The following is a 14,252-nucleotide window of genomic DNA, read 5'->3' on the forward strand; positions in this document are numbered from 1 at the left end:
CAATGACGTCAGCGGCAACGACATAGACGTCGCGGTCGCCCGTGTGGATCATTAACTCATGAGCCTTGTCCACAACGCTCTTTTGTCACGCCCATGGCTCATGAGTACCGCATTCAGTTGGTACATAGTTCCATTTAACAGAATGTAAAATCCCGCTTTGCAATTTCTCCAAAGTGAATCACGCCCACTTGTACATTGTCTCTTAAGCACCTTTCTGGAACACACCCTATCTTTCCAACTCGTGTATAGTTCCATTATGCAGAAATACATCCAAATAGCCTGCCGATTAGCTATTTGAACATAATTCTGCCAAACGAAGCTATGTGCATGAAGACATGAGTCCTAGGATCCATAAGAATATATGCACATGTCGCAGGCAATTAGCAATCGCCGGCAATTTGCAAGCCAGTGGTGAATAAACATAGAAAATCATATAATTCAAAAATAAAAGAACAAGATTAGAGTGCTGATTATGTTGCCTATAATGTGAATGGACACTTTTCCATCCTTAAAAACATGCCAGAAATATGCACACTCAGGAGAGCGTGCAATGAACTCCGTGACATTAGTCGGGTTGCGATCGGACAAGCAACTAAACTAACATCGTGACAAAGCGTAGAGTATCACGAAAAATGAAGGCGCTTCAAGCCGAGCTTCAAGACCATAGCCCTTAATAATTGCATTATACCAATGCATATTATTGCGATATATCGAAACAACATGTGAACCGCTTGCAAATTCCCGGCGATTGCTAATGGCCTGCGACACATATAACAGGGCTCCCGTCATAATGCACACAGTTCCGTTTGGCAGAAATACGTCCATTTCTTGTTCACTTTTTCTGTTGTATCTCGTGATCTCATGCTGTCATTCTCCTAGCTCCTTCGATTCGGCTTTTATGAGCAAGTTACAAGTTGGCAAGACTGTGAAGATGCGCATGCGCTGCCGGCCATAAACGCGGATCCCGGACGGCTGAGCCGATGAGAGTCGACATTGAACTGTGGTGTGCAGCACGAAATCGCTCATCACACTCCATCAGGGCCCTCTTCAAATGCACCGAGTCTTCGAAATCCTCCGGCGAAAGACTAGACGGAGCCGGGTTTACACTTCCGAGTCGGCTCGCGCTCAACAGCCTCAGCCCTCAGAACGTAATGCATTACCTGCCTCAGACGGGCAGAGTGAGTCTCAACTCAACACTTGGAGGAAAAAAAGAATCTCGGTTTTACAGGGTCATCGAAAAGTCCCGTATACTACCCTTACATAGAGAGAAATTTCAACACAAAAGTTTGATCAGTATGGAAAGTTGCGCAGCACACTGGAAAAAAAAACCACATTGGATCTAGAGTGCAGACTCTTGAAAACATTGATAAGAAAAAATACTCTTGATTCATTCGGATTTTTGCTTGAATCAAAACGAAATCCGCTTAAATTAAGAGGCTTGGTTCTTGATTTAAGCTAGATTCTGATTGAATCAAGAGTACTTTTTCTTGTCGATGTTTTTAAGAGTCTGGACTCTAGATCCAATGTGTTTTTTTTTCCAGCGCAGATACGAATTTAGAGAGAAAAAACTTTTCTCGTGTAATTTTCTGATTAAAAACTTCTAACAGCTTCGGTTTAGAATTTCTGGGCGTTTTGTGTTTTAAAATGTTCGTAGATGTATGTTCTAATATCAACAATTAAATTTTGCGGGGTGAGGTCCTCAAGGTTGGCGACAAATTGAGTCCACGCCAAATAGGTAAGCTTACACACTTTTAGATTATGCGACAGAGGATGGTCTGACGTCATTTTTACATGTGTAGTAAATGCAAGAGGCAAGATGACGGATCTTCTATCGCAGTGTACTATAAAGTGTGTAAACTTAGCTGGCGCGGACTCAAAAATTATTACTTTCATATTTCCTTAAGGATACAATGCTGCTCCAGGTAAAATGCAGAAAACTTCAGCGCGTTGGTTTCATCCATACAGTTCGTCGTTCCCCTCAGAAAAGAACGTAAGTGCAATCCAGTGTTGCAAAATTCTACTTCAAAAATGTCACTTTTACCAAAAGAATCTTGGACATTTCTATCTGAAAATTTCCCTGATTTATCCTCTGATTTCGAACAAAAATCAGACACATTTTTGGAGAAAATTGAACTGTTCGAGTCAATTTTGCGACCCTGGAATGAAGTTACGTTCTTTCGACCGGAAAACGATGAGTAGACCCATACGTCTGGCGACTATTGCAGTAGCTTGATATCACGGCGACGACGACACTGGCTAACACCACCTTGGTTTGGTTTCACGTCCAGGTTCTTTTCTATCCGCGTTGACCTTAGGAGACCTCGAGACTGGACAATTTTCCACGGCTCGAGGACCAAAGCTGTGGTCGGAGGCCCCGGCCAGTGATGAAGTAGCCGCACTCAAAAATGAAAGATTAATGTCCCGGTCTGTAGATCCTCGAGTAAACAAACTTGATCCGACGGATAAACTTTGCTCCTGGTAAGTCGGAACACTGGTAGTGTAACATGATAGAGGTCTGGGAGCTTTCTCTGTGCGCGGCGGGTACGGCGCACAGAGGATCGAGTCAATTAGAGAGGTCGGAAATGAAATTGTCGACTAAAACTGCAGATTTTGATGTTTATTTCGTCACATTTTAAACTTCAAGGGGTGCTTTCGGTAGAAAATTTTACGAGGAAACCAATGAATTTATTTTTTCTCAAAGACACGGGCTGTACAGCAGGGCAACTTTAGGGGCAGATCTTTTCCCTGGATTACTTAAATTCACCTTAAGGGTCCTGTTTCCTGATCCATCATAATTAGACTGAAGTAAGACTTTTGCGACCGCCGCACAGTGAATCGAGCCAATCAGAGAGATCGGACATGAAAATTTTGACCAAAACTGCAAATTTTGATGTTTATTTGTCACATTTTAAACTTCAAGGGGTGCTTTTAGAAGAAAATTTTACGAGGAAACCAATGAAACCACTTTTGGAGCCTCAAAGTTGAGTATAAAAGGAGTTATAAGCGTTTAAAGTTTCCAAATTTTGTCCGACCTCTCCTATTGACTCGATCCACTGTGAGCCGTGGTCGTGGGCCATTCGCGTGGGACTCGACTAAAATCGCTCTAAATACTGCAGTTCTTAGGGAAAACGCCGTAAGAGCATCAGGATGCTGCCAAATCTTTAAAAATAAAATATTCAGTTTTAAAAAAAAGCTCCAAGTATGTTCCGACCATAAAATTGAGTATAAACGGAGTTATAAGCGTTTGAAGTTTCCAAATTTTGTCCGACGTCTCCTATCGATTCGGTCCAGTGTGCGGCGGGGACGGCGCGGCGGGTCCACCTCTCTTTTTTCAGCTCGGGGCGCGGCCGAGCGCCGACCATCGACCGGCGCTACGGGGACATACTGAAATAAAAGAATTTGATCGGCATGGAGCGGCGGCGAGACGCGGCGCGGCGCTGCGTAGAGTCCACGCAGACCGTGGTCGCGCTACGGCCGGCCGCGGCCGCGGAGAAAGTGTCGGAGTTTGAATACCTCTATTAAATTTGTGATTGATGCTCGGAATAAATTTCAACCACACTTGCCGAGTCTCCTCGGTCCATCTCCCCGTTCCTCCGTTGCGTAATGCTTCGGATCATGGGGGAGTGGGTGAGGCGAACGCACCGTCGCGTCCTCAAACTGGCCGGTGTTTAGCGAATGGAAATCAAGTGTTCTGGGATGGAGTGCCTCTATACCTAGGGAGAGTATGGACATGTCGAAATATGCACTGAGAAAAAGATGTGGCTTATGAAATAATTAGTGGTTCATATGGAACACCACTGATACTAGTAAAGGCAACATATAATAATAGCACATATACCTTAGTGATGGAACGAGATACCTTAGTGATGGTACGAGATACCTTCGTACGGTACGAGATACCTTCGTACGGTACGAGATACCTTCGTACGGTACGAGATACCTTAGAACGATACGAGATACCTTAATGGATCATAGACCGAAAAATTTCAAGCTAAAAAGTTGACTTTTTCTCTCCGGAAAAATAAAGTAGGAGCAGAGATTTTGAAACAAAGCAATGGAAACACCTGGTTTTGCACTTAACCATCGATATGAAACATATAGGTTTTCTCTCCAGAAAGGGTCCACTATTCAGGTATGGGTAGCAGAATTCTCCATAAGAGATAATTTAAGTCAATTGGCATTTGGTTCTTCAGTGTCTTAAAGTATATAGAGAGCGTTTTGTTATGCCTATATGGACTACATATGACCTTATTCGTCGATCGAAAGGCTTAATTAGCAAGGAAATATAGCACCGTCAATCAGAGCGAAGCATAGTTTTTCTGTGCCCTAAAAAGATGGAGATCGCATTACCTTATTCCCTTTGCTGGTGCTCCTCATGGTTTCGTTTCATCTTTACTCACGGTGGCCTTGAAACCACAAAAGCGACAAAAATGTACCCAAAAACGGTTTGCAGGGGGTGAATCTGTGGTACGTGTAGACTTAAAATCGCGAAAAATCAAATTCTTGGCTGCTCCTATTTTCAAAATATTGGAATTTGAAATGTTCACAGCAAGTGCAAGTTTTCCGCTGATTTTGATACCGTTTTTTTAATTTATTTGTTCATTAAAACCCCATTGACTTATGATTTTAATTTGACCCCTGCCGGGCCAGGAATTACGATTTATTTTGGCGAAAAATCAGCAACTTTGAACACTTCAAAATACCTAATCCAGAAATTATTTCTCAAAGGGTGAAAATTGACCAAAATAAGCATTCACAATCAAACGTTTGAGAAAAAATGGTGAAAACTTTGAACACAATGATTTTTTTATGTGGTTTATAGCTGTCATATCGCAAAATCGCAAGCAATATCGCAAGATCAGCGAAAAATCAGAAAATTTTGAGGTTATTTCATGTGCAAACGCACAGTAATATGAAAATACCGCAACAAAACAAGAAATTACCGTACACAATAAGTCATAGGTGGCCACACTACTCGTATAAACATTGAATGAGAACGCAATCACGGCGAGAATTGCCGAAATAACGCGAACAAGATCAAGCGGACGGCTCTGAGCCGTCATAGCATTGCAGGAGCTGCCCAGCAGCTGGCGATCGACGGCTGGGAGCCAGTCATTGTAAGGTCAATGGGTTATCGGTGTCCGATCTCTTCAATCGATCAAATGAGTGGGAGAGAGATAGGACGATAAAAGGGCGGCGTTTCAAAGCCGAGTGTGCTCTTTGACGTGCCGCATATGAGCAATGAGTGCGAGAGAGAGAAAGGACAAAACAGCGTATGGACCAATCCAAGTTGAGCCTTAGTCCCCGATTACGGCCGTTCTTTCCAGGGCTCATGTGTCGGAAAGCACTCCGGTGTTTTTTCGGGGCACCCGGATTCGGGATGGCCACTACCACCGCGGACCAAATTACGAGGCCCAGCCTGTATTTTTGCGAGTGTGTAGTGTGTCCCTTTGACGAGCCGCGGGTTGCCGCATTGATCAATGAGTGGGAGAGAGATAGACGATAAAACGGCGGCGTTTCAAAGCCGAGTGATGCTCCTTTGACGTGCCGCATCTGAGCAATGAGTGCGAGAGAGAGAAAGGACAAAACAGCGTATGGACCAATCCAAGTTGAGCCTTAGTCCCCGATTTACGGCCGTTCTTTCCAGGGCTCATGGTCGGAAAGCACTCCGGTGTTTTTTCGGGGCACCCGGATTCGCGATGGTCACTACCACCGCGGACCAAATTACGAGGCCCAGCCTGTATTTTTGCGAGTGTGTGTGTGCGCCAGGTGTCCCTTTGACGAGCCGCGGGTTGCCGCGTCTGATCAATGAGTGGGAGAAAGAGATGGACGATATACCGGCGGCGTTGGCAAAGGCCGAGTGGTCTCCTTTGAGGTGCCGCATCTGCCCAATGAATGCGAGAGGAGAGAGGACCAAAACAGCGTATCGCACCAATCCAAGTTGAGCCTGCTCCCCGTTTACGGCCGTTCTTTCCCGGGATCATGCTCGGAAAGCACTCCGGTGTTGCTTTTCGCGGCAACGGAATTCGCCATGCGCACTACCACCGCGGACCAAATACGAGGCCCAGCCTGTATATTTGCGATGTGTGTGTGGCCAGTGTCCCTTTGACGAGCCGCGGATGTTGCCGCGTCTGATCAATGAGTGGGAGAGAGAAAGACGATAAATACGAGCGGCGTTTCAAAGCCGAGTGTGCTCCTTTGACGTGCCGCTTCTGAGCAATGAGTGCGAGAAGAGAAAGGACAAAACAGCGTATGGACCAATCCAAGTTGAGCCTTAGTCCCCGTTTACGGCCGTTCTTTCTCCGGGCTCATGCTCGGAAAGCACTCCGGGTGTTTTTTCGGCACCGGATTCGCGATGGCCACTACCACCGCGGACCAAATTACGAGGCCCAGCCTGTATTTTTGCGAGTGTGTGTGTGATGTCCCTTTGACGAGCCGCGGATTGTCCGCGTCTGATCAATGAGTGAGGAGAGAGATAGACGATAAAACGGCGGCGTTTCAAAGCCGAGTGTGCTCCTTTGACGTGCCGCATCTGAGCAATGAGTGCGAGAGAGAGGAAAGGACAAAACAGCGTATGGACCAATCCAAGTTGAGCCTTGTCCCCGTTTACGGCCGTTCTTTCCGGGCTCATGGTCGGAAAGCACTCCGGTGTTTTGTCGGGCACCGGAATTCGGGATGCGCCACTACCACCGCGGACCAAATTACGAGGCCCAGCCTGTATTTTTGCGAGTGTGTGTGTGTGTCCCTTTGACGAGCCGCGGGTTGCCGCGTCTGATCAATGAGTGGGAGAGAGATAGACGATAAAAGGCGGCGTTTGCAAGCCGAGTGTGCTCCTTTGACGTGCCGCATCTGAGCAATGAGTGCGAGAGAGAGAAAGGACAAAACAGCGTATGGACCAATCCAAGTTGAGCCTTAGTCCCCGTTTACGGCCGTTCTTTCCAGGGCTCATGGTTTTATTGGCTCATGGCTCATGGCCCAGGGCTTTATTTTTCGTTCGATTCATGTCAATCGAATACATACCCTTTCTTTGCATGCAGACTCTCTGTCATTTACTCTTTTTTTAAATGAACAATTCGCCTTCTGCTGCATCTGCAGCAATTGCTGTTACGAATGTGTTGTTGCGTGCTGATTTCAGTTCATTACATACTCGACTCTCTGAAGGCGTTTTATGTGCACAAGTATCGCATTCTGTTGGAGAACGAAGAAGTAGTTGAGCGATTCATTTAATCTCACTTCTGCTTTTCTCCAACAGGGCGCTCCACTTTCGCACATAGAACGCCTTCATAGAGTCGTATATGTAATAAGCTGAAATCAGCAAGCATAACAATTTCGTAACAACAGTTGCTGCAGACGCAGCAGAAGGCGAATTGTTCAGTTAAAAAAAGAGTACGATAGGAAGTCTGCATACAATGAGAGGGCACGTATTCGATCGATATGAATCGAACGAAAAATAAAAACGTGAATCGATCGATCCTGATTCAAGTGGACAAATAAATAAAAAACCGTATCAAAATCAGCGGAAAACTTGCACTTGCTGTGAACATTTCAAATTCCGATATTTTGAAAATAGGAGCAGCCAAGATTTTGATTTTTCGCGATTTTAAGTCTACACGTACCATAGATTCATCCCCTGCAAACCGTTTTTGGGTACATTTTTGTCGCTTTTTCTTTGCCTCACGACCACTGTGTACTCTTGCAATGAAGAAGTAGCCGAAAAATCACTTGGTTTGCTCCTGTGATTTTTTTAAGCTCTGCTCTCAGTACGGGAAGAGAACACAATCTAAGTAGCAAATACATTTCTGACAGAACTATTTTTTTTTTCAGGACTTAATACGAGGAAAATAACCTATGAATCGTTCAAATAAAAAATTAACGTTGAAGGTCTTCTTACTTTTATGGTAAATGTGAAATTCTGCCAGATACTTCCTCTTTAGCAGACTTCCTTTAACGAGAGTTGTTGTTTTTTTTTTTGTGGGGGGGGGGGGGGGGCTCAATGTAACACAAATCGCATTTCTTTTCAGCCGGGACGGATTGCTCGCGCGTGCTAAAGAGTTGTATTTAGATGGTTGATATCAAGTCGAAATTCAAACTGATACCTATTATGACAGAGATCAATAAAGGAAAGAGAAACTATCGCCGGGAATATGCAAAAACCGGGAATTATGCCGAATTGAGCTGGAATAACAAGGCAGCGCGGAAGCAGCAAGTTTTTAAGTGAAATATCAACGGAGTTGTGGCTTCTTGAAAACCACGGTCGATGACGTCATCCGCTACAATGGTGCGTACCATAATTTTATTAATCATACTGAAAAAAGTTTCCATTGTTTTTCCCCATGCGTAGCCAAAGAGGAAAAAAATCTGAAGAATGAAAGCTTGATATTTGGAGAGGCCTAGAAAGGATTTTTCGTACATTTTTCCAAATCAATCCAATTTTTGTTATGTTTCAATTTTTATCGTATCAGTTTGATTTTAGGTCCGTGCGTGTCTTATTCTATACCACTGTTGATTAGTCGCACTACCACAATACTTTGCATTCTAACACGCCAAACATGTCGTGATACTTGAGGTACATACAAGCTAATGCGGTTATACTGATGATAGTAATAAATTTGTGGGTTAGTACATTTTTGTAACATTCGTAATGTCCGTTAAATCTTGGGAAGGCCAATTCCTGGGCAACATGTGTTTCAGGTTTTGCTGTCGTGAATATCACCACGGGGAAAGATAACCAGAGGGAAGCGCCTTCAAATACGACGCAGGCAATAATCGATACCCTAGTTGATATCGCGTCGGGCTTACTCGTCAAACCAGGGGCAAGAAGAAGCTACGTTACGACTACGAGGCGAGGAATTCTCAAAACGAATCAAGTATACCAGAATTTTCTTAAACGCTCAGAGTTCAAGCTTTGAAAAAGATTGAAGTATCGTCAGCTATAACGCAATGCACGATGGATGCGGTTGCTTAGTACATATTTGATGCTATCGGGCATTTTTCATTGCTCAATGAGTTATCGCGGAATTGAAAGAAATATCTACATGTATATTTCGATGGCTGAAATAAATTATGAAATATTGCCTCAAATGTCCCTAAAAATCTATACCTGGATCGGGTAATGCGCTGTTGACTCAATTACAACGTTTTACAGGATTAATTTTTGTTAGAAAATTTCTATCTTGATCAAAGTATTTGGGATATCGATTTTACCACACTGGGCATCCTAATTACTAAATTCCACATTCCACCCAATCGTCTATAGCTTTTATCACATAAACATTATGGGGCGACCTAAAAGGAAAATTGCGTATATTTACATTAGAACGCATATATTTACGTTTATATCGTGGCCGTGGAAGATATATCAATTTTCTGTAAGTTTCCAATTTCAAGATATGCTTTCTTTAATGATAATCAACAAGTGCGCTCAAGGTGCCACGGGCGCGTCAATTTGAATTTAGCGGTTAATATTCAAAGTGAGACAGGTTTAACGCGGGAACGCTTCCAATTGGCAATCACCAAATGGTATCCACCAATTGGAAGCCTGTCTACCTGCCAAAGAGCGGTCAGGTTAAACAACTCATAATATGTTGCTGTGGATTGCAAGTAATCCTGTAGAAGATATTATATGCCAGGCATGAATAAAAACTATCAAAAAAATATAAAATTAATTATTTTTGATCACTTATCTATTAATTAAATCAAGTAATACAGGCAATTATCTATTTTGAACAAAATTAATTAATGCCGTAAAAGTAACAATGTGCCATTTTGGTTTTCAAGGTTGTCTACATGTTTAACGGACTTTCGTTTAGTTTACAGTTTACATTAACCTCAAGCTCAACGTGATGTGATTTTTAACGAAATTTTGACAATTAACTTCTTTTACTTTATGTTAATAAGTATTTATTCAGTAGCCAACAATCATGAGTGCCAAAAAAGTATATTTTGCAAGTACAAATGCTCTTTTTCACAAGCCAGGCACTCCGTCCAGTGCAACGAAGGATAAACCAATGAGGTACGAAAGAAGCCAAAGCTCTCACTGTTTTTAAAACTTGAGTAGAATTCATATCTCTTATTAAATGAAATTCTTTAAACTCTACCAACACACTGCTATAGGTTTCATAACAATGCCAACAACCCTCATCGCAAATGATGGAAGATTGCTAAAGCTGCACTTTCATCTTTTTGGTCTGACTCTGCAGGGTTGTTGATCCTTTGCTTTCTCCTCTGCTGCCACTGAAAGTTTACCAACAGCAAACTAATATAACTGTAGATTTAATCGAATGCATCAGGACTAAATTCTAATATTGGTCATGGGGTCTTTAGTATTTTGAGTTACGTAGGAATACCCCGTAGACCTGGCCAGAGGGAGTGCAACTGTTTCTGTACTGAAAGATTTATTTCACGATTTTCCATCCATCACTAAATATCATTTATCTACCACATGCTCAAAGGCACAAGTTATTAACAGAAAGATCATTTCGAGACCTGTAACAGTCTTGTGTATAAAAGACGCCAATAACAACACTTGAAAAGTGTCTCCCTGTTGTCTATCCTAACTGTGGATGGAGCTGGCTCCAGTGTTCCCAGGTGCTCCATGTACAAATCCGAATGCTCTGTTGCTCCCTGTGCTGCTTCGTCATTTTGTGACATCACATGTACGGATAGGGGAGATAGGGAAGCGTTTTCCGCTAAAGTTTTACTTAGTTAGTACTCGGTCCATGCCAGTGTAGGGAAGGCCCACGCAGCACACATATATCTGTGCGCTTGGGTCCTCTGGCTGGCTCATCATACATTAAGACAAGAGTCAAATCTTGATCAACTTTCACCATCTAACAACATTTATACATTTTTGAGTTCTGCAAATGCTGGCCTAATCAAAGATTAACTCTTTTTGCAACACACAAAGAACCTAACAATTGAGTTTTTTCTGTATGTATACTGTCAATTAATTATGTTTTTGTGTAGTGCCTCCAAACTGAAACCTTACAGTTCAGCGCAGAACTTAGCAGACTCTAAAACGTTCCTTCCACCTACAACACCTAAGTCCATCATGAAAAAGACAAACTTACGCAGATCAAAGTCTGCCATATCCATTTCTAGCCCAAGAAGAGATGTCATTTCAACGGAGACAACTCCTGTCAAAACATCACCAGTCACGCATTACTGTTCACCCAGAACTCCCAGGCGAAAATTGAATGTTGCAGGTATATATAAAATTTCAACTTTCTGTTTTACTCACCCGCTCATACTTTCCCAACAAGCTGAAGTGTTCTGTTAGCTCCATTTTTTGCATTTTCAGCTTGACTCCTAGGTTGTACAGAGGATGCCGGAGATGAAACCGGCTAAATTTGTACTCCTGTGGGAAATTTACTTGTGAGAAAACATATTTCTTCATCAAGTCTAGTATATTGTGCAGTCTTCAAGCAATGTTCTTGAGTTAATCAATAATGCAGAAAACTTAAATCCTCCGAACAGGTCAGAAAACTGTCAGAGTGAGGGAATCATATTCAGAACAGATTCAAATATTTTTGTGTACTTCATTCCTCGGACTCTCACAACTAAGTTCATGAATCGGCAACAAAATATTAAGTAGGTACATTTTCCAGGATTATTCTTGAAGTTTACGCTTTGTTGTTCCTAGAAAATTCTAAAGAGACAAAATTGCAATGAAACAAAAAAAAAAAAAGAGAGCAGAGGGCTGTGGAAGCAACTCTTGTTTGCATGTCTGCATTAAGTAAAAATAAAAATTGTTGCATCCAATCAAATAAGAGCTTGTGTATGTCGCACTCCTGCTTTTTAAGCACCAGTATCATTGAGTTAGTGAAGAAAATATTGTTACTTCACCAATTTTTGCATCAACTTTCTTTTTTTTCCCCTTCAGAACCTTCATCTGGCAAAAGCAGAGCAATTCCATCTACGCCAGAATGTTTTAACAAGGTACATGTAGAAACACCTAGTGCAGCTAAATCCAGACTTTCAAATCAACTTTTGAATGAAGAATCCAGTCATCTTACAGTTGGAGTCCGTGTTAGACCACTCAACTACAAGTTAGTATCATTCCAGCCAACAAGACTACATTTCTGAGTTAATACCTCATCCTGAAGATTGATACATTGCCATCTAGCCTCACGCTTTTGCATTTTTTGGGTCTAGGAAAATTTTTTTTAGTCCTCACCCAAATTAACTCTCCTAAGTCCAAAACCATCAATTTCAGCTCATGCAAACTTCATCTTTATATTTCCTTTTCACTCAGCTGGATCAAGTGCGTATATCTCTGCGGATTGTCATGAAAGTAAGTCTCCGCACCTTTTTTCTCCACAGCTAGTACAGGTACAGTTTATCCGTAAACAAATGTATCATTTTCAGAGCCTTTGTGAAAACTCCTTTTCTTTAAAGTTGACCCTCTGGTTACAGAGAAAAAAGAATTTTCTTCCTTGCTCCACAGGTCCAGTTACTGCTAATAACAAGCAAATAAGACTTTCTCAGTGTGCAAAATCATAGCAGGACTGTATCATGATGCTATTAGAGTCTCAGTAGTTGACAAATAGCCTTATAGTAAGGTACAGTTTTGTAAAAATATTGCAGTCTTGATCAAGCCTAAATGAAATAAATTCAACCAAAACTTTTGACCGCCCAAGTTGCTTTGATGCAAACTGACAGCAGCATGATTATTTGCTGCAGCAGACACTCAAGCTTTGTTACAAAAGTTAAGGTAGCAAATTTTACAAGACCCGACTTACTCTCATGATCTCTTGTTTAGTAACTACCATCTGCAAGTTGAATTTCGGTTATCAGCACATTGCCAATGATGAAGATGTCAAACATGTTGTTGACTTATGGCTTCAAAAGTAGTCAATTGAGTTATCCAAACGTTATTGAGATTGAACTGGAAAGCTGCTATCAATCAAAATAGTAGAGATGCCTAACATAAGACTGTGTAGAAAAATGAGGACAATGATGTTTGTCTAAAGGACTGTTGAATTTCCTTTGATTTTTTCATTTATGGATTTTAATCTAAATTTTATTGATTCATCTAAAGTGGGGAAAAATAATGCAAGACTTTACGAAATATGGGCGTATATTGCCTGCTCCACTGGTTAAGACCAAGACTTTCATCAAAAACCCAGTTACCAGCTCAATTTTTTTTCTTAACTTACAATTATCAATGAGCTGGACTCACCTTTTTTCTTTTAAGGCTACAAGTGTGACGCAAGTGTTTTTGCTTTACAGTAGTCAGTTGTTAGAGATTCAAACCACAACTTTCTTTTAAATGCACCCTCAAAAAGAGTCAGAGAATGAAATGGCCTCAGGTGCTGTAATCCTCATATTAAATGTCAAATTTGGCTTTAGATTAAATTCCAACTTTTTGATTAAATCGGGCTGTTTGTTCTGAAAGTCCTCATTTGTTGATTGAGACAAACATTTTGTCCCGAATAGTTATTGCCCTTTTTCAAGTCAATAATGTCCATTTTGCTTTAGGGGGTGCATCTAATTTTTAGATCTCCTCATGTAGCTAATGAGCAATAATGAATGTTGACTACAATTATCTTTTTGATGGTAACCAATTTTGTTTTCTCAAATGTTGCTTTTCTAGGGAAGAGCTTGAAGCTGGAATCAATCAAATTGTTCTAACGGAAGGCAATGAAGTTCGCGTTCTATGTGAATCAAATTCATGCCACAACTTTTCATATGACCATGTATTTTCTCCGTCCGACTCACAAAACATGGTGTTCTCCACTTTTGTTCAGCCCCTCCTTGAAAATGCCTTCCGAGGTTACAATGCATGTCTTTTTGCATATGGCCAAACAGGGTCAGGGAAGAGCTACAGGTACGCACACAGTCTACTTATGGTTTACTTTAATCTTTAGTACTACAGCTATATTCAGCCAAGAATAAATTCTGATGAAATCCTTGAAAAAATAGAAAGCTCTATGCTAGAGAAAGAAGAATCTTCTCTACCCAAAGATCTGTTGTGCTTTTGCTGAGCCCAGCAGTGTCCGTTTGTTTTGTGACTAAAAGTGTCGGCCTCCACTTTGCTAACGGGACTTTAGCAGGATGTCATTTTCCTCAACTGGGAATGGCTACCGTCACTGATATGAGGAAAGTTTTCCTAGCATGGTTTATTGTGACGGCTTGTCCAGAGAGTTAGAGAGCACTATAAGAACTCCCAATCATGTCTTGTAATTTAATTATCACTTAAATTTCAGTTTTGATGCCCTCTTCAAAACTGAATAAAATATAAAAAAATACGA

The 14,252-nt window shown here is 41.7% G+C and overlaps 1 protein-coding gene across 1 annotated transcript in view; it reads left to right on the forward strand.

Moving 5' to 3' along the window:
• Positions 1–9,795: 9,795 nt before the first annotated feature.
• neb (kinesin family member nebbish) overlaps positions 9,796–14,252 on the forward strand; it is a 67,859-nt gene continuing 63,402 nt past the window's right edge. Inside the window, exons 1-4 of the mRNA XM_019049593.2 lie at positions 9,796–10,012; positions 10,966–11,204; positions 11,882–12,047; positions 13,595–13,828. Of these exons, the coding sequence (XP_018905138.2) occupies positions 9,921–10,012; positions 10,966–11,204; positions 11,882–12,047; positions 13,595–13,828 (731 nt within the window). The 5' untranslated portion in view covers positions 9,796–9,920. The remainder of the gene's footprint in view (positions 10,013–10,965; positions 11,205–11,881; positions 12,048–13,594; positions 13,829–14,252) is intronic.

Source organism: Bemisia tabaci, chromosome 7 (genome assembly GCF_918797505.1).
Source record: "Bemisia tabaci chromosome 7, PGI_BMITA_v3".
Taxonomy (NCBI): domain Eukaryota; kingdom Metazoa; phylum Arthropoda; class Insecta; order Hemiptera; family Aleyrodidae; genus Bemisia; species Bemisia tabaci.